This window comes from Acipenser ruthenus, chromosome 11 (genome assembly GCF_902713425.1).
Source record: "Acipenser ruthenus chromosome 11, fAciRut3.2 maternal haplotype, whole genome shotgun sequence".
NCBI classification, from domain to species: domain Eukaryota; kingdom Metazoa; phylum Chordata; class Actinopteri; order Acipenseriformes; family Acipenseridae; genus Acipenser; species Acipenser ruthenus.
The window spans coordinates 24,241,957-24,266,092 of NC_081199.1; the positions used below are offsets into that span (position 1 = coordinate 24,241,957).

The following is a 24,136-nucleotide window of genomic DNA, read 5'->3' on the forward strand; positions in this document are numbered from 1 at the left end:
CAAGAGTGCGGCTTAATATACCTGTAGGTATTATACATTAGCTATCACAGTATTTAGCCATGTCAAAATAAGAAGCTGTCCCACAGCTGCTTTTTTTGCATAAGACTAAAATGAATTCTCCAATCTGTAGGGATTGAATAGACTCATAAACATGTGTGAGAGAACGTCCTCTTCAAAACAATACTTAACAGATAAAATGTGATCCACTGAGTGAGATCAGATATCTAGACAAAGAAACACACATAAAACTTACCGCAGCTACACAGGTAAATGATTCACAGCTTACAGTTGTTGAAAAATCCTATTTTGTTGACATTAAAATTCAGACATGCTCCCAGTTTCCATTGTTATCAGACATTCTAAAAGCCAGGAGAATTCTGAATCTGAAATTAAAATAATAATTATAATTTAAAATGTTTTGATATTTTCTGAACCTTCACTACAAAGCCATATATTTAATTTCCAGCTAGCTATTACAGTTATTAATTTCTACCATGATTTTTAACTAAAGTATTTAATCCTTTGTTCTATTTATTTATGTTTTCCGTGATGTTTCAATATAATTACTGTCTACGTCTAAAACAGACCTCTAGCAGCGCTTTCATAACATTTAGCACACCAACCTAAGTTCCCTGCCCTAACTTGCTAGGTGAGTGCTTTGTAGGGCCCAAGCGTTGGGCGACACAAACTTTGCTCTCCACGGTAATCGCATGTTCTGACTTGCATTACATAAGCAATAAAGCTTAGCTATCATCATCAGCTTTTTCCAACACAAACACCTGCCTGCCAGTCAAATAATACAGCAAGTTTACTGTCGCAGAAACTTAAAACATATTACGGGAAGTCGATGTCTTCTGGGTCCTAGAGATGTAGCTAGCTACTGTATATATCAACCATGGCTTTATTTATAGTAGAAAAAAGTACTGGTATGCTGTTGTTGTAGCTTTGTAATATCGATTTACCTGCTTTTTTAGGAGGTTTTACAACCAGAGGTGGGCGTCATTGTATTTTAGTTCAAGTGGGGCTATGCTAATAATTCTGAATTCAAGCATTACACTTAAGTGGTAAAGGTAATGAATATTAAAATATTTGGGACATAAGGTAACTGCAGACTGACTTTACTTTGATTTATATCATTTATGACCACTTTTTCCCTATTCCACATTCTGCCATTCATTCACTATAATTTCTATTATTTTATAATATTCCCTTAACCCATAATGAACATCCATACCCACGTTTACTTCCTTCACTGCCATTTTTGCTACTGCCCTCTCATTCCCCTCTATTCCTATATGCACTGGAATCCACACAAAAGCCACATACAATCCTAAATACACACATTCTGACAGTAGATACATTACTTCCTGTACTAAATCTCTTCTATCCCCTTTTCGTTCATTCTTAATTGCCTGTAGCCCTGGTAACGAATCTGAAAAAAGTACTGCCCTCTCTACCTTAACCTCTATAATCCATTGTAATGCCAAAATATTCCCTATTGGTTCAGCAGTCCTAATAGACACGTTATCTGTAATACGTACACATTTTCCTACCTCAAATTCTGGAATGTAATAAGCTGCTCCAACCCTACCATTTTTAGACCCATCTGTAAAAAATCTTACAGTAATTTTCCCATACACGGTTTGCCCATTTCCCCGCCAGTTCACAGAAAACCCCTCTTTCCTCCTTTTCTTTAACTTTTAATAAATACAAATCAATCACTGGATTTTTAAAACACCATGGACTGATGACAGTTGGTATTTTTTAGTCTCATCCTTTCTATACAATGTTACCGGCTCCTCAATATCTTTCTTAATTCTCACCCCTAAACTTTTATCACACTCATTCCTTTCCCTCATCAATACCTCATACTTCCAAGAGAGCTCAAAAATCCTTTGAACATGATTTCCATCTCCTCCATTCATTATCTTAGCCCAATACCTAATTCTAATCATCTTCCTTCTTAAAAAGAGGGGCATTTCCCCAGCAACTACTTGCAATGCTGCAACTGGTGATGAACATAGCACTCCACTGCATATTCTCACAACCCTAGCTTGTACCATATCCAATTTTCCCAGCTCCTTACTAGCTGCTTCCACATATACCATACATCCATAATCCAGTATAGGCCTGATCAGTGCTCTCTAGATCATTAAGAGTGTTCATATTTGCTCCCCACAAGTTCCCCGATATACTCCTCAGCAGGTTCATCCTTTCCTTACATCTCACAATTATTTTGTCTATCTGCTGAGTCTATTTCAACTTTTCTTCCAACAACACCCCCAGAAATTTAACCACTGGTACTACCTTTAACATCATCCCATCAAAGTCAATTCTAATTTCTTATGTTTGCTTCTTGTGTGCTTTTGTCTTTTATTTAGATTTTTTTGCCCATACATGTATTTTCTTCAGTTTCCCATTCAACACTTTAATCCCGCTTTTCAAATTCCTATGTCTACTCCAAACCACACAGTCATCTGCATACATTAAAATGTCCTTATCTTCGACAGATTTTGGCAAGTCATTTATCATAATATTAAAAATAAGATGACTCACACTTCCTTGAGGAACTCCATTCTCAATCTCTTCTACTTCTGATAGACAATTTCCAATTTTAACCTGCATTTTCCTATTTTCCAAAAAGTTTTTAAACCATCTAAACATTTTCCCTATTATCCCTAAATTGTGCATTTTAACCAAAACTCCCTCCCTCCATACCATATCATATGCCTTTTCGATATCTAAAAATACTGCTGCCGTATATTGTTTATTACAAACCCCTTCTGAATTTCTGTTACCAGGTTTAAAATCTGATCCATTGTACATCTATTACCTCTAAACCCCCCTTGCATTTTTGCCAACAACTTTTCTTTTTCTAAGAAATACAGTGTCCTATAGTTAACCATTCTTTCCATTATCTTCCCAAAATTAGATGTCAGAGAAATTGGCCTGTATGAATTTGTATTTGATATATCCTTTCCTGGTTTACCTATAGCAGGGATGCGCAAACTTTAATGCCCAGCAGGCCATTTACCAGTCTACACTGAAGCCGAGGGCCAGATACTTCACCAACTTACTCATTCCAATTTTAATGTACTAAGTTTAAAATTGAATTACTACTACTGTCATTTACAGGTGAAATGTTATACATTTACTCCATTAAGCTTAAGGCACCTTATATGCAACTATATAATTTCTTATGAGGGTTTTATTTTACCATGTAAACTACAGTTTAATAGTTTTAGAATATATTTTGAAAAAGCACTGAAGCAAAAATAGTTTATCAGCATTGTAAGTATTGTTTTCTTTTTAATAGTGATAGATACCTGTCAGTGAGATGTATGAAACTGTTCCTTAGATCTCATGATTTTCTCCACATCTGGATGCAGCTGGCTAACCGACAACCACAACATATCCAGGACTTGTTGATTTTCATCAAGCTGAAAGTTTGTTGACATATATATGTACTTTCAAAAAGAGAGCGCATCCTCTGAGCGTGCTAATATATATTAATATATATTACTCAAAGTCAGTATATTCTGAACATCATTTGAGTTCAATTGTTACTATTAGCGAAGAATTATATTAGCCTATAAACAAAACTTTCAAGTAGGAAAGACACAACTTAGTTTTTTGATTACCAGTGTATTTTTAACTTGTTTTATCTGCATGCACGAGGTAGATCAAAATTTCGCAGGTTGTGTCAAAAAAAAAAACTGACTGTGTCATTCAGTTCCTGGTAAATTGCCAGGAAGGTGGATAATGTTGTCCTTTTCTTTGTAATTGATTGATTAGTCACCTCATGGTGCCCAGTTAGATAAATAAGCATTTTTTCTACCAGCTGGTTTGGAAAGGTTTGCAGGAATGGCAGTTTAAGTTGGTGGGTGGGTGTGAGTTTTATTCTTTCTTTGAATTAACTTTTTCTTTGAAATTGCTACAAGCTGGCCATTGAAATATGCAACATAAACACACCCACATGTGTACTATAAAGGTTCCTCAAATTACAGTTGCACTCAGAAATACATATAATGAAGGTTTTCTCTCAAACTAGAAGTGCAATTCTAGAAGCAACACCCTTGTACAATTTACTCAGAATAAAAATGTGGATACAATTTCAAAACTGTTGTATGTAACAAGTCACAACAATATGCAATACAAATGGCTCCAGGTAAACTGGTTTAAGGCCTTTAAAACTTGATTCTTTTGTGTCAAGTAGGAAAACCACTTTTTATTTTCCTTGCAAAGTTGTTGCAAGTTTGCCAGAGAGGTCACAACAGTGTTTCAGCTGCTCGTTAAGTAACGGATTACCAGAGCTGGAAAAGAAAGAGCCTGACACAATTCATAAAACCTATTCACAATCCAAACATTGAAGGTTTTTGCCTCAGAGTATTTAAATTATTGTACTATTGATGTGCATCTATTTGTATATAGTTTGGCTCCTTGTTTTAATGTCTTCTGTTACTGCAGTCCACTTGGCCTTTTACTGGTTGGTTAATTTAAAATATATATATTTAAAATAATTATTCTGCCAGTTAACCAGGATGTCAAGCATGTCAGGTGAGATATCTAGCATTGAATAACTTGTTCATAGTTGGTAGTCCTGAGTGAATATTTTTATTATGGCTCTCATTTTGGAATCTGTCTTGCATGCATTCAAATCCAAAAAGCACTGTTCCAGATTACACTAAGCAAATGCAGAGCTTGATTTAAGGAAAGCAATTCTCAGAATTCACTTGTTTTAATTTGGCTTTAAGCATACTCTTTTCCATAATGCTCCTTGTTATATAAACAGAATACACCATAAATGTTTATAAATTCCTGTTTTGTTTTTTTATTCCACTCATTCGTGGAGTAACTACAACAGTACTCTATGAATGTTCATCTTTTAAATACAGTATAAGCATAATGCTATATTCAGAATCGTAGTTGGGTTCAATAATGCAAATTAATCCGATTTCAAGCTTTACCCTTTCAAACCTGCTTAATATCACTCCTGTTTATTATGACCACATTGAAATGTCAAGTTCTAATAACATCAATGTGGTTATTTGGTTAATATTTCTCACATAACTAATTTCCACACCACTTATTATCGCTTGGTTGAAGGTTCACATGTTGCTGTACAATACTGAAATGTTCTGACAATAGTAAAACAGGCATATTTCTACCAATACTCATGTGTAATGCTGTTACTGTGTACATAAAGGGGGGGAAAAGGTGGTCCAGTAGGAGGCTGTGTGGTCCAGTGGTTAAAGAAAAGGGTTTGTAACCAGGAGGTCCCCGGTTCAAATCCCACCTCTACCACTGACTCATTGTGTGACCCTGAGCAAGTCACTTAACCTCCTTGAGCTCCATCTTTCGGGTGAGATGTAGTTGTAAGTGACTACAGCTGATGCATAGTTCACACACCCTAGTCTCTGTAAGTTGCCTTGGATAAAGGCGTCTGCTAAATAAACAAATAATAATAAAAGTTTCATGCCCCCCAAATATTCTATCAAAACAACACATCACAAAAGTATATTTTGCTTTAAGTTATCATGTGAAAAACAGAACTGAAACACACTCATAATAAATATTTATTTGCAGACAGAAAAATAACTTTCATTATTACAATGGTATGTAAACCCTGTTTAGAGTGCCAGCAATTATGTCTGCTACTGTAAAACAGCCAGTTATTGAAGTTAAAGTTAAAGACCATTTACTTCCATTAGACCCAGAACAAAATACATGTCTATGTTTACCTACAAGAGCAAGCACAAACACCACAACTTTTAAATGCAGTTTTGTTATGATTTCAAATGGCCATTGTCAATTATAAAATCGTGTGATGTGAGTGTCACTTGGACACCAAAAGTATCACCGTTTGCTCTAAATTCATCAGTAGCACAGCACATTGTGGAGAAACCAGTCCTGTTTCTAAGGGTACAATAGTGAGCAGTGAATTCTGTTTAATAATAGGCAACAGGGTGCTTTATGACTTGTGATGGTAGTTCTAGAGTCTTGAGATTTTTTTTCCACAACACAAAATCGAAATGGATCACCCTGTACAGTGTAATATATATGCCTATTGCTGCCTCTACAGAAATATTGCTGATTGTCAGATTCCCTTCCATTGTTATAACAAAAATGATTACAAAACTTGATTAATTTGATTCCAGACTTCGTTAGAACTGACCAGCATGCAAGAGAAAAAGTAATGCCTGCCCTCAATAAAAAAGTGAGGGTAATTTATTATCTCCATATACCTAGCAACAAGGATTTAGTGGAGGTGCTCATCCAACTGTTTTTCACACTTCTAAATGTAAATACATGGCTTTTAATTCTGTTATTTGTCGTTTTCCAAAGCAAAAAAAGTTCCCTATGTATACCTTCTCATTACACTTTGGTATTTTCTTTACTGTAAATAAAGTTTGTTTTGGGGTAACGCAGGCAGACTCTCCGCAAATTTAAATAGTTTAGTTTTTGTTTTATGCGTCAGAAATAGGGTTAAAACTCCTTATCCCTGGACCAAAATCAGACTAAATTAGATAATTGATTGTCAATTTAGCTTGGCTACATGTATAAGGCAGGAGCTAAGACAGTTCCTTAGTTCAGATGGACTTCGGGGAGAGAAGAGGATAGTTGCCTGTTTGAGGCAGACAAGATTTTGTAAAAGCTCAAGTTTTTGGTTTTTATTTTGTTTTATCATAATTTATAATTTGCATATGCTGATTCTAAGTCCTGTGTCTACTATTCTGTCTGCTGCCCCTTTTTCACAACCTCTTTGCTTTTAGGCAACGTTTTGCATATATGAATTGCAATATACAAACTAGAATCATGTATATGCAGCCATATCCTTACACACACAACATCATTGTTGCATCTGCACTCACTTGTGAAAGATGGCAGGCATGACTTGCAGTACTTCCATAGAACAGATTTCCTTGAAAGTAAATGGGAATTTTACTTGTTTCTGTTGCTTTTAATTTAGTCTGTATTTCCTCCAATGTTTCTATTGGACCAAGCTATCAGGTGCTACACAGTAACGAAACAACAGCAAAAGTGTAAGAGGTACAAGTGGTCTGGATCTTCCCTTTAATTCTCTTGTTATGGCAAATGCAGAAACGGGAAGACATAAGGCATAGTTTTAAATCTTCCTTTAATTGGCACCAACACTGTACCCCAAACTTTCACCTCCATATAAAAAAAGCAGCTGTTCAGTACAATCTTCAGTTAATACAAAACAGATACCTGGGTACGAAAATGCTATAAATACAGCTTTTTCTGCTGAGAATCGAACCCTGATTTAAGGTTTACTATCACTTCTCAAACATCAACTACCTCAGTTTTTTTTTTTATATGAAAATGTATCTTAGAAAGCCTGTTTTTTTGGTACAGCACATGAAAACATCTAAATTGACATTGAAACACAAACCTATGGAGTATACTGCAGATAATAAACGTTATCGATAAACTCTTGACTTTTTTTTAAACTCTCACTTTTTAATGTTGCTTTCTCCTGTGTACTGCTGTTACTCCTGTGTTGTTACTCTTGTGTAATGAAGTGTTGGCAATTTCTTTAAAAACTCAACTGTTTTCATATTTGTGTCTACATGTTCACATTATTCAACTAGATACTGCTCCTTTATCAATGTCATGCCCCCAAATGTCCTGTCTTCCTGTCTCCATTTTGTGTATGACATTTTGTTGTACATGCTTTTTTTTTTTCTTTCTGTGCAGCTGTTTAAGATGTTGTAAGTGGTGTCTTATTTAAACAGAAAGATGTGTCAATATGTAGAAAGGTTGGGTTGCGGGCAGTTAGTTCAGGGACAACCCCCAGAAGGACACATGGACAAAACTACGAAATATGAAGTACAAAAAAGGTGTAGACAAAAGCTGCTTGACCAGGATATTGCAGTTACAAAGATTGATATTAAATTATTCTAGCTAACAAAATGATTCAATTTTCTAACATCCAATCACTATACAGGTCTCACAGAAAGAATGTTTACCAAACATGTATTTTCATTTTAAAATATGATTTCTGCAACAACACTAGGTCCGGCTGTAGCCCTTGCTTTCTGAGTCTTGCATTGTCCTTTTACGTCTTCATGATGTTTGCATTCATTATGAGTGGTTCGCATAGCAACTGCTAAAATACTGTTTGTAAATATGTCTTAAAGGGCTTTCACCTAAGTTCAGCTCTTTAGTTTGAGATGCCTAACATATACTGTATGTAACAGAGGTTGGGTCAGCCAAAGTGTCTTTATAGAAATAACAGACAGCTCCATCTAGATCAAGTTGGATCAAGTTATCTTTTGTTTTGCTCGCAATACAATGCCCTTCACTAGATGGTGCTGGTGCTTACAAATATAAAGACACCTCTACAAGATGTCTATAGCTGCAACTAGAACTGAAAAGCAGCATAATCAAAGCAGACTGATCAAAAACTGATAAAACACAATATTTGAGTAATTGCAATAAGAAACTGTCATACTTATTGCAAACATCATAGGGGACAGTACATTTAAAAAAAAAAATTGTGAACCATTGGTAAAATGCATTTTTGATCAAATAATAAACATTAAGTAGTGAAAATGCTATTAAAGTCAAGTGGGTTTTGCTAACTCTAATCTCTAGTGGCACAATATACTGTAGTTATGTATCTTAATAAAACATTTGGGTCCAATTCTAAAACAATCCTCATTTCAGAAGGAAGGTTCCCACCCAACGAGTTTGAGAAGAACAGCCCCAGCAATCCCTCCTTCTTCAAATGCAAACAGGCATCAAACAACATGCTCTTGGGCCCACTGTAAGGGGTTATTTTCAATTTAAACATTTGAAATCTAGAATTAGAAATGTACATACCGGTAATCTAGGAAAAACCTCCAACTACCATAGAGTTCATTATTATTTACATGGCATTTTCAAAATACAGTATCGGGAAACCACATGATTTTAAAGATCACCTCTTTGTGAATAAATGAAAAGCTTTGGCGCTGTCACATCTAACTACGCACAGTGCTTAATAAATAAATAAAAATAACTTATAAATATGAATTAGAACAATAACAGTAGTAATGGTAACACTTTGTTTAAGTGATCATAAAACCATGCAAGTTATATAATAGTTATATTCTAAAACAAGTTTCAGGCAAACAATATACAGTCCTTAGTTAGAAATACATGTATGATCAAATATTTTATTATATCTGATTCAGTTTAACTGCAGTGAAGATGCATTATTTTGGTAACTTTACAGTAGAGCAGCACTGGCTACTGGCATTAGCTGAAATATTTGTGAAGCTGATCCTAATTAAGCAATAACTACAGGGGTCATTGAGTGTTTGAGTAGATACGTCTTCTGAGTGGATAAAACATGAAACCGTTGTCTCCAAATGCACTCTTTGCAAGTGTTTTGGTCCTGAATTTTAATGAAAAAAATGTCAGTTATTTAATGTTCCTGTTATCATTCTGACTTTGACCAAATCAGTCATTGGCAATGGGCCCTGGCGCCATGCCATGCTGTCAATGTATGTAGTGCTATGTAGTGCTATTCAGGGATAGCAGGATTTGAAATTCCAATGAAGGTGATGGGCAGTGAGATTCCATTTATCATATCATATTTTATGACAGTTTTACCTCTGCAATTAAACTAAAACTGCAATAAAAACTGCACTCCCAATTTAATGCACAGTGAAAATGCAGTGGGACGATTCTAACAGTTAGGTAACGTGGTAACTGTGTCCAAATAAACAAAGTATTACCAAGGCGCATATATATATATATATATATATATATATATATATATATATATATATATATATATATATATAATTTTATTTTTTTCTCTGTTGGCAACACATATAAGGTATAACTTATAGTATAAACTCTGCTGTTTTAATGTTTTTCCAGTAAGGATCCATTACAATCTGTCATCCAGAAATCTCTTCTTTGCTCAGAGACTCCTACTGGATGGTTTTATAGGACCTCTATATACACCCAATTGTCTTCATTGGACCAGAGCCCAATGTCCTAATGAGTTGCCAGAGCTAATATGGAAAGACCAGGGTTTCGATTTAAAAATACATCTTCAGTCACTTTACCTGCTCTCCCTCTAATTCACACTTTCCGTCTCTCCTAGAAAAATACAAGTATGTATACTCGCTTCATAGTCATGCACATTATCTTACCCTCCCTGCCCATACAGACTCTCTCTCTCTCTCTCTCTCTCTCACACACACACACACTCTCTTTTTATCTTGTTCGTTGCTCTTCCTTGGCTTCAGTGCATCTCCAACGTGGCTCACCCACACCCTGTCTATACAGGCATGTGGAACTCATTGTATTCATCCTGACCGTCTTCATCGAAGTTGGGACAGCCATTGTCACAATCCAACTGGAGAAAAAAAAATTACAAACAGTCCGAACTGAATACATGTTCTTAATTCCTTTGTTTCGTGTGCCAGGGTTTTACACCAAATGGTTATTGGCATGTTTTTTTTTTTGTTTTGTTTTTTTTTTAGAAATGAAAACAAAGGTACCCAATAAAGCTTGTCAAACCAGAAATAAACAATGCTGACATTTGATTCTATTTTTTTTTTTTAAGTTGTCTTAAGTTGTTTCATTAGTTTTAGGATTAATGTTTTTTTTCCTATCTTGTATCTAAATCATCAGAAACATGTTCTCTAGGGCATACTTGAGACTGGTTTACCAGTCTGCCGTGCTGAGTGGAGGTAACTGGCAATAATATGATCACATTTGAAATGTTTCAGAATATGTTTCGCTTACAAAAGAACAAGTTACCAATACATGAATTTTTCCATTTTGACAGGTGACGAGGGCCATAAACCACTACACTTGGTGGAAGTTATGATGCTTTATGCTGCCATCTAGTTAGAACCAAGGGAGGACACCCCCTGAATTACTTTGTGTATAACAGGTAGCAATTTTATTTTATGGAAGGGTTAATTGCTGGAAAAATATCAATAAAACTAGTGCACTGGACACCGGCTTAACAACTTGTCCTAACTGTTAAAATAAATGTAATTTTAAAATTACTCCTTAAATTTAATTAAGTAAATAAATAGTTTTTATCATTTTTAAAACCTATTTTTTTTCACTTAAGCAGGAATGATAGCATTGAGGATTGAATGTGTCTCAACTGCCCTGCCCTGGAGGGACCACCTTCTTAGGAGTTAGTCAACCTCAGCCCATACAGACGTAATAAGCATGAAAAGTTGGGCCAATTTTAATAGTGGTTTTCAGTCCACTATGAGCTAAGCCCCGAGCAGTTATCATTTCCAAATGACACTCAACCATAACTGACAACCTTTTTAATATCCCATTGCCAGTATAAAGACCCACCTTGCCCCCTATAAGAGCTATATTTAAATGAAAAGATACGTACAGCTTTCAGCTCCCTGTCCTCGAAGATTCGAGTGAGGATGAAGCGCCGGAGAGGGACGGTCATGATGAGGACGAAGGGAAAGGCCAGGGAAGCAACAGTGGATTTCACTACCCAAAGAACCACAATACAGCCCAGCTGGATACAGGTAAACATGTTCATTCGCCAAGTCTTCACCTGGGGGCAGCGAAACAACAAAACAACCTCACCTTACCTTCAATGGAAGTGTGGGGTAGATTCTATCAGAAAATACAGCACCGCTTTACAAGTTGTTACTTCCTTATGGTTCTTTTTAATCAAACTTTCAGTCTTAGGAGAACATAGTGACGGGATCAAAAGCTAAGTATAGTAGCTCCAGGAGCGGTTCTTCAGTTCTCATAGTCTGCCATAGATCTATGTAACACAGGCTAGATCAGTCAACATTTCTTTATAAAAGTAAAAGCTAGAGTAGATTTTTTTTTGTATTGCTGACAATACATAGCTGTTCAAGAAATGGTGCTGTGGCTTACAAATATAAAGATTGTGCTTCATGTCTAAGGCAGGCAAATAGAAAAGATCCGCTTCTGAACTCACAATATTTGAGTAATTGAAACAATGTCAAAAATATACTGTGAAAGGGATGGACGAGTTGTGACGTCAGGACAGAAGCAGGAACCAAACAAAACTGACACCAGTACTGCAGTTCAAACAGACGCTGCGCGGCGTTTATTTAAATACAACAAAAATAAAATAAAAAGTTTAAACACAAAACACTTGCTCACAGAGCGAAAATAAAAGGTTAAACAAAACAAAATCACGAACACAAAATATTAACCAATACAGGTCAGGCTGGGCTATCGCCTTCACTGTTCCTATACGTTTTAATTTTTTTTTGTGTTGTTTCTCTCTCGCACCTCTCGCTCTCTCTGCTCTCACTCCTAACACCCACACCCTGAACATGGAGAGCTGGAGGCTTTTTATACCATGGCCGAGGGGTTTAACTAGCTGGCAATTCTATTGCCACAATCTGCATGAGTTTTTTTAATTACTGTGGATGGGGCTACCCATCCACGCTACTAAGCAATATTAATAAAAAAAACACACGGCTACGTCGTCACATTTACAAATAACAAAACAATAACAAAACCTGCGGTGCTTTGCCGTCATATAAATATAAATACACAATAACCCAGGGGCGGAGGGGGAGACCCCGTTCTAAAAATAAATAAACAAATTAATGTACAGGGCTCCTCGCCCTGTTACAGATACTTACTCTCGAATATTCTGACACTTAATTTAGAATACGTATACCAGAGGTTTGATTGAATGTTGCCATAAAACTGGCAAATAACAGTATTTCAATCCCAGAGTAAGGGGATTATAAATCATTGTGTCCTTTGTTTAATAAACCCACATTTGGTGGAATTTTATTTTCAGAAGGTGCAGTAAAAAAGCTTTCACAGTTTTTTAAAGCAAAAATAAAGACTTGATATAAAACCTCAGAACATGATATGCATATTTATGAAAGTTAAATAGATTCTGAATAGAAACACTTGATTTGAGGTGCTCCAGATACTAAAAACAGATCATTAAATGGAATTTCAGGAATTTTTCTGAAGTTTTGAGGTCATTTCCAGTAAGTGCAATATGCAGTGATGTGTGATGCACTGCTGTTATGGATTCTAACCCCTGTCAATGAGGTGAGAAAGCTGAGTGTTTAAGAAACTCACTGTGGTCTGGGTGGTCACCAATTCATGCCTAGCCTCTGTCCTGTTATACTGGCCATTCGGATATTAGCAGTTTATCTTTATAATTAAAACATAGTTACTTGAAATGCATGTGTAATTTTACTTTTAGAATCTTATTAATTGTTGGTCATCTGCAGGCACATTAGGCCTTCTGACTGCCTATTTAGTACAGTGCCTAGGTAAGTTCCTCAAACTGCTCATCTTATATGGAGTACCTTGGTGACATAGACGTGGTCTGGATGGTGCTTTGACGGAGTGACCAGGAGCAGCAGTCGCTCGTACAGTTGGATCCCAGTGAGGGAGGTGATCCCCATGTAAAGGAAAATCCCAAACAGGACCGCCAGGGGAATCAGACGCAGAATATCAGCCATGACAATCGAGAGACCTGCAGAGATATAACATGGGAGTTGTAACCCATTTAATTCAATCATTACCACCAGTTACAATATGCCGGGCAAGCACCTTCATTGCAAGACTCCCTTTTTTAAAACTGTAGAAAATATTTAGTATTTAGCATGGGGGGGTGGGGGTGGGGGCTACTCAAGGTCATGCAAAATAATAATAACCGTGCTTCAAGTTGGAGGTTTTGTCTTTTTTTTTTAGTTGCCCGGATTTACTTTACCCCTGTTTTTTCAATTGTGTTTTTAAACACCACAGCAATCCCACGACCAAGCCGATTGCCTCTTTACACCCAGGAGCTCTACAGCAGATATCAAAAAGCTCAGTGAAGGACAAAGGCCAGCCTTGCAGGTGTCTGCTTTGAGCTTACCGGGAACCTGGCCAGTAAAATCCACTGAAGAGTGGTGAGGAGAAACTGTTCCAATCGTTTTTTGCCTCCCTAACCCGCAGGAGCATCAGAGCCAATATGAAGCTCCATGTGGAATCCACAGCAAAGATCAACAATGTTGCACAGTCAGGACACTCTCCCCTCAAAGGGGAAATGGAAATCGCTCAAGCAAAAGGTAAGGTTTAAACTATGAATGGAGCTGTATCTCAGTTAACACCAGCTACTACTATCTACGATAAAATATTCGATATTAAAACAAGCAAAGCCTTATGTACTCTTAATATTCATATACTGCTTTGCAGTGTTTAAAGAAAAGGTTTAACTGAAACATTAATTATTGAATTCGATTCTGTATAACTGTATTGGTAATACATATGCTCTTTCCCTTATTTTGTTATATTTTAATTATTACCAGAAGAAAAATATCATACAAGTGGAAGATATTAAAGGCTTTAAAAAAAGGTTCTTACCCACAAGCACAGCTACCATCATGGCGGTGACTCTCTGCTCCTTGACCTCCCTGATCTTGGGCTTCTCTCCAGGAGCCGTGGCCTTGCTCATCACGGTCAGGGCGTTGACGTGGGTGACCGAGCGGACAGTAGCAGCAGTCAGCCAGGGCAGGCCGAAGAGGGGGCACAACCCTCCCAGGGTCACGATCAGGAGCAGGTCAAGGTGGAACCCAGACCCTTTGGCCAGTCGCCGCTCCTTCTTACTCACTATCAGGCTAAGCAGGAGCAGAAAATAGCTTCAGAACTAAGGCATATTTTTTTTTTTTTTTAAACTCTAGGCGTTATTTTTTTTTAAAAGAGAAAAAAACCTGTTGGCTTTACAAAACTAGCATAAAACATCAAGTAATGTAATTGGAGGCATCTTAAGCACTTCCAAGGTGTTTGTTTCTCAGTTTTGTACATTACTGTTGAATTTTCATAAATTAGGAGTTAAACCGGAGTAAATGTTTTGAAACTATGGCCCGTAGTGTTTTATCTTTAGTTCTGAAGAGCATGACCAGCTCTCTATTTCACCTTTTAGGACCCTGTTTTGAGCTCATAGGCAATTTTCCTTACAAGTGCTACGTTCAAAGTTGCAGTTGCATGCTAAATTTGTATTGACAAATTTTGCCAACAAATGAAGTGGAGGTTAGGGAGGAGGATGTAAACTCAAAGCACTGTCCTGACTGCAAGGAGAGGAATATTTTACAGTAATATACTTGGCTTGAATACTATTGGTAGCTGCTATTGAATGAAAGTAAAATATTCCTGTCAATGAAATGATCATATTTGCAGGTGAATTGGGAATAGAAGTACATGTCAGATGAGATGTATGGATTCATTTCATTATCTTTTTAAATTAAAAAAAAAAAACAATAAATAGATGAGAATGAAAATATGCCTCTGGCATCTCATTGCCTTTCCACTGGACTATATATAACAGTAGGCGTGAACTCACGTGGTAATCTGGCTTTCCATGAAGATGAGAATGAACACCAGTAGGGCTGGTATTACAGATGCAAACATCATCCAGATAGGGAAAGGCTGCTTATCCCCCAAAGGATGGATAAACCAGCCTCGCTTCAGAGGAGACGTAACAGAGAATCCAGAGGGAACATTCAGCTTCTATAATGAGAGAAAACAAAGAACACAATGAGCCAGCAGATTCTGCAGACATGGACACAGCCATCATATATAACTTATTAGCTCTTCTCACTGAAGTTACTTTGCATGATCAAACCCATATAATAAGATATTTTAAAAGGGATTTGTTTTAAAATGGGAGTGTATCTTCATTAACGTTGCTTCGCAAGTGCATAGTAAATATGCAAAAATGGTAACTGCAATGTTACTAGATGGACGTGGTCAATTTCCTGTATTTTGAAGTGCATTCAAAACTGGCATCATGAGAGTTCCCCAAAGCTTTGCACAAGCACTGCAAACCAGACCTGTACATGCCCTGCCATTCAGTCCTGGCCCTTTATGTCAAGCAGAGATTCTCATTGTGCCAAATGGTGGTTTTGTGAAGAGTATCAATACAACCTGGGGGCTATTTTGAAACTACCAAGTCATTTTCAGTGGACTCTACCACAATTTTAAGAGTAGAAACAGGGTCTTTGAGTGAATGGATGCATGTAGTTACCTGTGTGTAGGTATCTGTAATGGCATAGTCAATAAATACTGTCAGGAGTATTGAAATAGGAATTCCAAAGTCTCCAATTATTCTCCTGGCCTGAAAAACATCAATAAACAGTTATGGCAATAATCATTACACACTTACCAGTGCAGTGTCCGACAATAAAACACATAAATCAGTTGGTAAAGGCATTTTGTACAGTTGTACACTCCTAGACATGCAACAATTAATCTATTATTGGGCTTTTACTTACATTAAATAAACATTAGCTATTCAATATAATTCAACTTGGTGCAGTACTTGTAGTCTTGCCTATATATTATATTCCTTGCACATGCATGTTTTCAGGTGTATTGAAGGCTTTTATGAAGTCTACACTTTTTTGGTGCTTCTTGCTTTTGAATAATAGTGTTCTCAATCCATCGATTTATTGTGAATTATTACCTGTCTGGTATTGGATAAGGAGGTCGCTGACTACACTAATATTAATTCCAGTTTTATTTACGTTATCTATCGTTATAGGACACATACTAAAGAACAAGACTGACATACAGTTTATTTGAAATATCTTTGTTGGCATCTGGTGAAAAAAAGAATTGATTTAAAATATATATTTCAGAGCTTCTCATTCCATGTCCCTAGTCATGCGCTTGGTCTCAAGATCCTGGCTTATTGGTGTACAAAAGCACTGAATTAGACTAAATTAAGACTTTTTGTTTTTAATAATTTTGTTTTATAGTGTAGGTATTTATTTATTATAGTTTGGCCTGTTTTATTGTGTTTTACAGCAGTTATTTTTTGTGTTCCACAGGTACAGCGCTTTGAGGTGTCTCAATACAAAAAGAGCTTTAAAAGTTGATAATATTTGTGGTGTTTGTTAGCATGTTTTCCCCCACCTTGCCTCCCAGGAACCTGCTGTTCCTGAACTTCCTCAAGAAGAAGGCGATGAAGAAGGTTCCCAGCATGAGCACCATGGAGAGCAGGGCTGTGTTGGGCTGCATGCCCACTGATGACTCAGTGGTCTTGGCTACCTCAGACAAATTGATGTATCCCAGGCCTGGCTCGGTGTTGGGAGGGTAATGCTTCAGCAAAGGGTGATCATAAAACACCTGAAACAAAGACAGACCTTAAAAGGGCTGGTTGCACTAGCTAGCTATTTGTTAATAAACAGTACTGGGTGAATACAATTGTTGTTTTTAAAGTATGCTTTTTTATACATTAATTACTGTTTTTAGTAGGGGTGCGTTAGAGTACTCAAGCACTCATGCACTCAAGCAGTACTTTATTGTTCAATTTTCTGAAAAATGTCATTGATACTTTTATTCATAAATGTTAATTTAATGTATTTTAGAGCAGTTGCCAAATACTGAGAGTTTCTTTAAAGAAGGGTTTGGCAAACATTTGAGTAAGGGGTTGGAGAAATATGTGGAAGTTGACTTCAATTTGATCATAAGTCTACCTCGTACCTTAAAACACACAGGGTCGATTCGATTCTTATACACGCTCTCTCTTCTGTACTTCTGTATCTGTCCATGTATATCGTTCCTATTTCACCCAGCCAATCCTAGATTTAAATACGTATGCAAAACCTGCATCTTGCACTTAATGTTACTTTACCTTGAATAGCTTGTAGAACGTTTCGTAGATGAAGATGAGGGAGATGAGGAAGGCAAAGATCTCCTGCGTGAAAGGCGAGATGTAGCGCACTAGGTAACTCCCCTCCGCTGCCACCATAATGAACACAATGATCATCAACCAGAACCCGATCCAAACCCGGCCTGTCAGGTACTCAAACTCATGGGCCTGGCAGAACTGAGTGGGAGACAGCAGAGGCTAGGGTTACGCCACCAGGGGCCAGTTTCACAAACGACTTCTAGCTTGCACTCCAGTTTAATTCAACAAAAGAAATTGAAAGAAAATAAACTGTTTTGCTTTTAACGGTTTAGGCTGACGTGATTTCCACAAAACTATTATTGCAGATGGCAGTTCTGACGTCTAATGAGGTTCTGAGAAAGCTCCATTTATATCTGAGCAATCCATGTCAGGACCCGTCTCTGGTAAGAATGGTTTACGTCAGTACAGTTCTTTTTGAACTTTTCTTAGTGTATTATTATTTTCAGTAATGGAGCAGATGAACAGCAGTGGATGAATTATTTTGGTAGCTGATTTTGATGTGACAAAAGCAGCTTTTGATGTGACAAAATGGAGCGGCAGTATGCTTTGATAATGTAAGCCTCATGTCTTGTCAAGCACACAATACATTTAACATTCTTCACACTGCAAGTATACTCATACCAAGCTGATTTGTAATGGAGATGGACTCCCATCCCTTTCACAAGCACTAGCATGTAAACCTCTTCCATGCCTACCTTATAGAAAGCCTCCTCAAAGACCAGGAGGGGCCCCGAGAAGCCAATAATGAGCATAGGCTGGCCTGCGAGAAGAGAGAACAGCACCCCCAGAGCCGAGGTGGCGATGATCAACTCTGAGACACCCATCATTCCTTCGGTCTTTTCCCCTGGAACACAGTAAGACAACAGCCCATAGAGTTTGATCTCAAAGTGCGGTGGAAGTCTTGAAACTTCAGAATAAAGACATTTATACTGTTACACTACTTGGTCACTTTACAGGACGTGTCTAATCGACTCAATTTGGCATCACCCTGGTGTGAGTCATGTTCTCCTGGTATATCAGCTAGAGATTTAGGTGACTTGCTTCAACAGTGCTTGAACGGAACCTTAAGTCTACGCTTCCCGACTAGAAACTACACCAAATGCCATTGTTTACTTAAGCATTGTTGCATATCAAGTCCACCCAATAATGTTGCTCTTCTACGCTAATGATGATGGCAACTTTCAAGACGATACACCACTCCTGAAATAGTTTGACAGACTTCAGGCCATCTTCCATGGCCACCACAATCCCAGAATCTCAATCCAATTGAGCATGTTTGGGATGAACTTGAATGATGCATTCGTCATTACGATCCTACTTCAACGCACCAAATGCGTGAACTATTAGTGACTGAATTTATTAACATCCCCTGAGACGTCTGCTAGCACCTGGAAATCCACTAACTGGAAACAATACAACAGTCATAAACTGACACAGCAGATCATGTATATGGTGCTTGTTAAGGACAGTTCAGGTGGAGGGATAGCCCCATCTTGTGTAAAATATGTGTAGTAGGGGGTCTCTGATCACTCAAATAACTATCCATTGGGCGATAGTCTCACTAAGACCAGGCAAGATGTCCAATACTGTTTTCCTCTGCAGTATACACTGTTGTCTGTTTAACTTCATTCCATTATTGTATTTACAGTCTGTTCAATAACATTTTATTCCTACTAAACATTTAGTCTGTTTGTCACCTGAAATGATAATGGAGTCAATAAAAGGAAGCAGTGAAAATGGCATACATGCTAATTAAACAACAGAGCCCTGTTTAGATCCCAGGTATATCATTTGTATGTACTATAGCTGCAGGAGCAGCAACATGTATCAGAGCTTAAAAATACGGTAAATTTTATTTGGCAATAAACTACTCCTTCCTGTAAGTAGTTTCTTGATAGTTATCTTGCATTACAATTGTTTATTCCTCACAGAAAACATGCCTTTGCCCATTTGCTTTAAAATAGGGCCCTCTGCCTGAATGTTGACGTGGTAAACCACTGTGCGGTTTTGAGGTTTATAATTACATGAAAGAAAATAGGTTTTAAATCCTGAAGGACTGCACTTTTAAGCAAGTGGAACTGTGCTAAACAGAATGGGGTTGTTAATTGTCAAGTGTCTTGCCAAAGGTTTGCTTTAGTAACCAAACAGCCTCCAGGCAGGTGGAAGGAGTACATTTAATTGCTGATGTCCATAGTTAGGACTAGACAGGGCATGACTACATAACTACCACCATTTAGGTATATTATTTAAATGATAAGGTGCCAGGAAGTTGAGCAATCACTCTGTTAACTTTTTAAACCTCTGTGTCCCGCTGCAGCTGAAATACAGTCTAGACCCCAGGTGTTTCTGTTTATTTTATTTTTTTTGTCAGCACAATTTTACATAATTGGCTCACTATTTAGGCCGCAAGAAACTATGAGTGTCTTGAAATGTGACTAAACTGAGAAACAATACAACAAGAGTAAGGAGGAAATATATTAAATAGAGTAAGGGAATGAGTCATGTTGTGGTGATAACCTTTATGTGTTTATATGTTTAGTGGTTGCTAAAGGAACATATATTTCATAAACCAACTCCACAAAAAAAAATACTGTTTACATGTAGGGGTCTTTCCAATTGATCTAAAAAGTTTGGTATATCAATAATTAAAATGTTACCACTGTGGTACCACTTTACCAATGGCCTATATATTGTAATGTAGCTTCCCTCGAGCTATCATTGCCCCTTATTGTACAGAATCATTGCATTGTTTTTTTTTTTTAATGCTGCTCTGATACAACTGAAAATGTATAATAAATCAACCCCAATCATGTTACTGATTTGTCAAAATTCCAGTATGTTCTATCCTGTGTACAGAAGTCATCCAACAACACTTTTCTAATGTGTCTCTAATAGCAGTTCCTGAGTACTAGCTTTGTTTTGGTACTGGACATTATTCCTTTGTTTATTAAAGGAATAAGGCATGACAGGGGAGTGTGTTGTGCTGAGATAACATCACGCCTTGGGTGGTTGGGCACGAGGCCGCAGGCTTGTCGTTTCATGGATGCTTCCTGTCAGATTCTATCTTGTCTAGTCCCTCAGAGTTGATCTCCAGGTTTCTTTTTTTTAAATGTTTTTTTCCTCTCATTGAGAGGTGCTGTCTGGTCTCCTTGCTGCTGTGTTTTGAAGGCTCTTTGCCAAATGAGGTTTCCACTGATGTCATGTTGTTTAAGGTAAAATTCACTTCAGGAATTGTGTAATTTATTCTGTGTCATTGACAGTTGTGGTGGATTGATAAGTCTGTCTAGGTTTTCAGTGAGGAGGTTGCCGGTACTAGATCCGTGAAGTTATCCCAGCATAACTGGGTCTAGTGCAAGGCTGACCAAACAGAGCTTAGGAATTTTTATTGCCATTGTATAATATATGCTGAGCATCAAAAAAAACTTATAACTTATATTTGAGCATCAAAAGAAACGTATCACTTATATTTGAGCATCAAAAGAAACTTATCACTTATATTTGGATAAAATTCACTAGATGTGATCGAAAAATGACAAATCCTGTTTTAGAACAGGTGCAGTGACTTTTTATTGTGCTGATTAACAATTGACATCACGAAGATGCTGCAAAATGATCTGTCGATCTTGGGCAGGTGTTGTGACTCTTGGTCTCCCAGTTCGTGGCCTGTCATTGACAGAGTGTGTCTGGTTACACCGTCTTGCCAGGTTTGAAATTGCTGGCTGTGAGCACCCAAGACGGCAGGCCACAGTACGCTGCCCTAGTCCAGCCTCCAACATGCCGACTGCATGAAGGCGCTGCTCTCTTGACAGACGTGGCATATTGTTTTTTTTTTTCTGTGATTTTCTTTATTGCTTTTATTAACCCTTTGCGGTCCTATGTCGGACCTGGTCTGACATTGCAATTTTCCCCTTCCGGTCCAATGTTGGACCCTGTCCGACATCATCAAAAAAACAGGTCTCTAGCTGAGAAAACCATTCAATGGTCGCGTGAGACCGATAGGAGCCGAGAGAAGCCGAAAAAAAAGGGGCGTATCTCATGAATACAGATAGCCCCGGCACCACATAGATAACACGGACATAAACAAACAAGATAGCTGCTTCTGCATCCAGCGCTCAAAGAATATCACGGAAATTTGCAGAGCTTTTTGAGATGTTATAGTAATAAAATAATGACTTGGATCACATTATTGAGGAGTTTGGTGATAAAACGAGTGATCAGGAGATGATTTATTGGTATGCACTACTATGTAGAGGTATGTGAAAAATACAGGGAACACAGGGTGGGGCGGGGCTGGAGATGCAGTACTGAGTGTACTGTTGATATGCAGTGCCTTTTAAACCTGTTTTACTGTGGAAAAAAAAAAATTTAAACAGCGCTTCTAAAATAAACTGCGTGTGTGAAAATAAATTGGACCTGACGCGCCTGAGACTCGCTGAATAAATGGACCACAGAGGGTTAAAGCTTGCAATTCAACAGCTGAAATCAACAGTGTCCAATCAACTATCTCACTAATTAGGTGATTAACTGCATATGCTTCATAGTCACTCAAGCATGTCATGGTCAAGGATGAATGATCGAGTGATTAAAAAGAAACCAAACACATTTCATCAATGTCCATCATTTATATACCTTATTTTGTTTAGAAAATAAATGTGTTATAATAGTGATAAGTTTCTTTTGATGCTCGGTATAAGTTCTTACATAGTGTGTAGGATTCTCATTATAAAATTCATCCTTTCTCTTAATTTGAGCATTCAGAACATCTCTTGTACAATAAAAGACAACCTACACACCTATTGTATAAGACGTTTGTTGCTTTTTGATTTGTTGAAATGGTGTAATAATTTGTGCAAGATATAGCCACATTAGCATACAAAAGACAGAACAATTAGAAAAGTCATGTCTTCCATTAAAAAATGTGGGTGAAATATATTTGAAAGAGCTGCCAAGCTGTGTACAATTTTTCAGTGGCTATATTTTATGGAACGTGGGAGTGAATCAGGTGTTTGGTAAATAGAGTTGTTTACCCAGCAGCCCTCCGAAGGTGATGGCAGGCGAGAGAGCAGCGAAGTAGATGAAGACGACGGCAGCCAGGCACTGCGTGTGAAGCACGTCTCGCAGGTCGCTCAGGTACTGGGGGTAGCGTCGTTTGATATCCTTCACCAGCCCCCCGAACGGGATCCCCGTGCGCTTCAGGGGGTCGTCCTCCACCTCCTCCCGCCGCTCCTCCTCGTTCTCTTCTGCAACACCAAACGCAACAGAGAGACTCACGCCTTATCCCACATTGAATAAGGGATATACAGTATATGACATGCTCTTGATCTTTCTTGGCTCTATCTATGTGTGCAGTGTTTAGTCATAGATTCTAAATGACTGGAGAGCTGCTTTTCCAATCGTCCTCAAATATAATATAATTTTTTACACATTTTCATATATATAGGAGGCTGTGTGGTCCAGTGGTTAAAGAAAAGGGCTTGTAACCAGGAGGTCCCCGGTTCAAATCCCACCTCAGCCACTGACTCACTGTGTGACCCTGAGCAAGTCACTTAACCTCCTTGTGCTCCGTCTTTCGGGTGAGACGTAATTGTAAGTGACTCAGCAGCTAATGCATAGTTCACATACCCTGGTCTCTGGAAGTCGCCTTGGATAAAGGCGTCTGCTAAATAAACAAATAATATGCTAAACTCAGACTCTACGCTACCACTGCATGAGATGGAAGAAGGCAACCTCACCTTTCACCTCGGGGGCAGTTCCCACATTCCCTGACTTATTGTTCTCCCTCTCTTTCCTCTTGCGCAGCATCTCTTTCTGGAAGGAGGCGACTGACTTGAGCAAGTCCTTGCCCTCCACCTCTGAGGGAGGGATGACGATGCTGCAGTCCAGGAACTCGTTGATGGCGTTCAGGAGGTCCTGGCGATCGTCGGTGGAGTACGCTGCTTCATGGAAGTGCTGGGAGAAACACACAAAGTCAGCCAGCTCTAGGCAACTGATCTTGACAGAAGAGGATCTTAATACTGCTGGGACTTTCACCAATAGATAATCAAAACTTTATTTCTTAATACACAGTAGTTTGAGCATTACAAAGTATTAGGCTTGCTATTAGTTTGATGTTGAAGATTATGTTGTGTAACAGACTTTACATTTTATATACCTATACTAACAGCATTCAAATGAATTTCTAACACCAAATGTCCAACATTCAAAAACAGAATACAAATGTGTCAATCCAGTCACCTCTAGAGGCCTGATTTGGAATCCAGTTATGACCACAGATTAAATGAGTTTGGAGGTCTCAACCTATCCTCCAGTAAAGATTTTTCCACATCACAAAACCACCACACAATAAGGCGTAACTGGTCCAATGGCCAGTTGAAGTTATATTTCTCTTTAGTTTTCCTCTAAGTGTTTCTTGAGTTAAAGGTTTGTGCAACTTAATGC

The 24,136-nt window shown here is 37.8% G+C and overlaps 1 protein-coding gene across 3 annotated transcripts in view; it reads right to left on the bottom strand.

The window, feature by feature from the left end:
- Window positions 1-5,563: 5,563 nt before the first annotated feature.
- LOC117426641 (anion exchange protein 3-like) overlaps window positions 5,564-24,136 on the bottom strand; it is an 80,545-nt gene continuing 61,972 nt past the window's right edge. For all 3 annotated transcript variants that reach the window (XM_034044452.3, XM_059033476.1, XM_059033477.1), the window contains 11 exons: window positions 23,431-23,647; window positions 22,726-22,938; window positions 18,394-18,542; window positions 17,642-17,836; window positions 16,921-17,133; window positions 16,031-16,120; window positions 15,347-15,513; window positions 14,371-14,624; window positions 13,329-13,498; window positions 11,390-11,563; window positions 5,564-10,378 (listed from right to left, as the gene is read on the bottom strand). In XM_034044452.3, coding sequence (XP_033900343.3) covers window positions 10,301-10,378; window positions 11,390-11,563; window positions 13,329-13,498; window positions 14,371-14,624; window positions 15,347-15,513; window positions 16,031-16,120; window positions 16,921-17,133; window positions 17,642-17,836; window positions 18,394-18,542; window positions 22,726-22,938; window positions 23,431-23,647 — 1,920 coding nt within the window. In that variant the 3' untranslated portion in view covers window positions 5,564-10,300. The remainder of the gene's footprint in view (window positions 10,379-11,389; window positions 11,564-13,328; window positions 13,499-14,370; window positions 14,625-15,346; window positions 15,514-16,030; window positions 16,121-16,920; window positions 17,134-17,641; window positions 17,837-18,393; window positions 18,543-22,725; window positions 22,939-23,430; window positions 23,648-24,136) is intronic.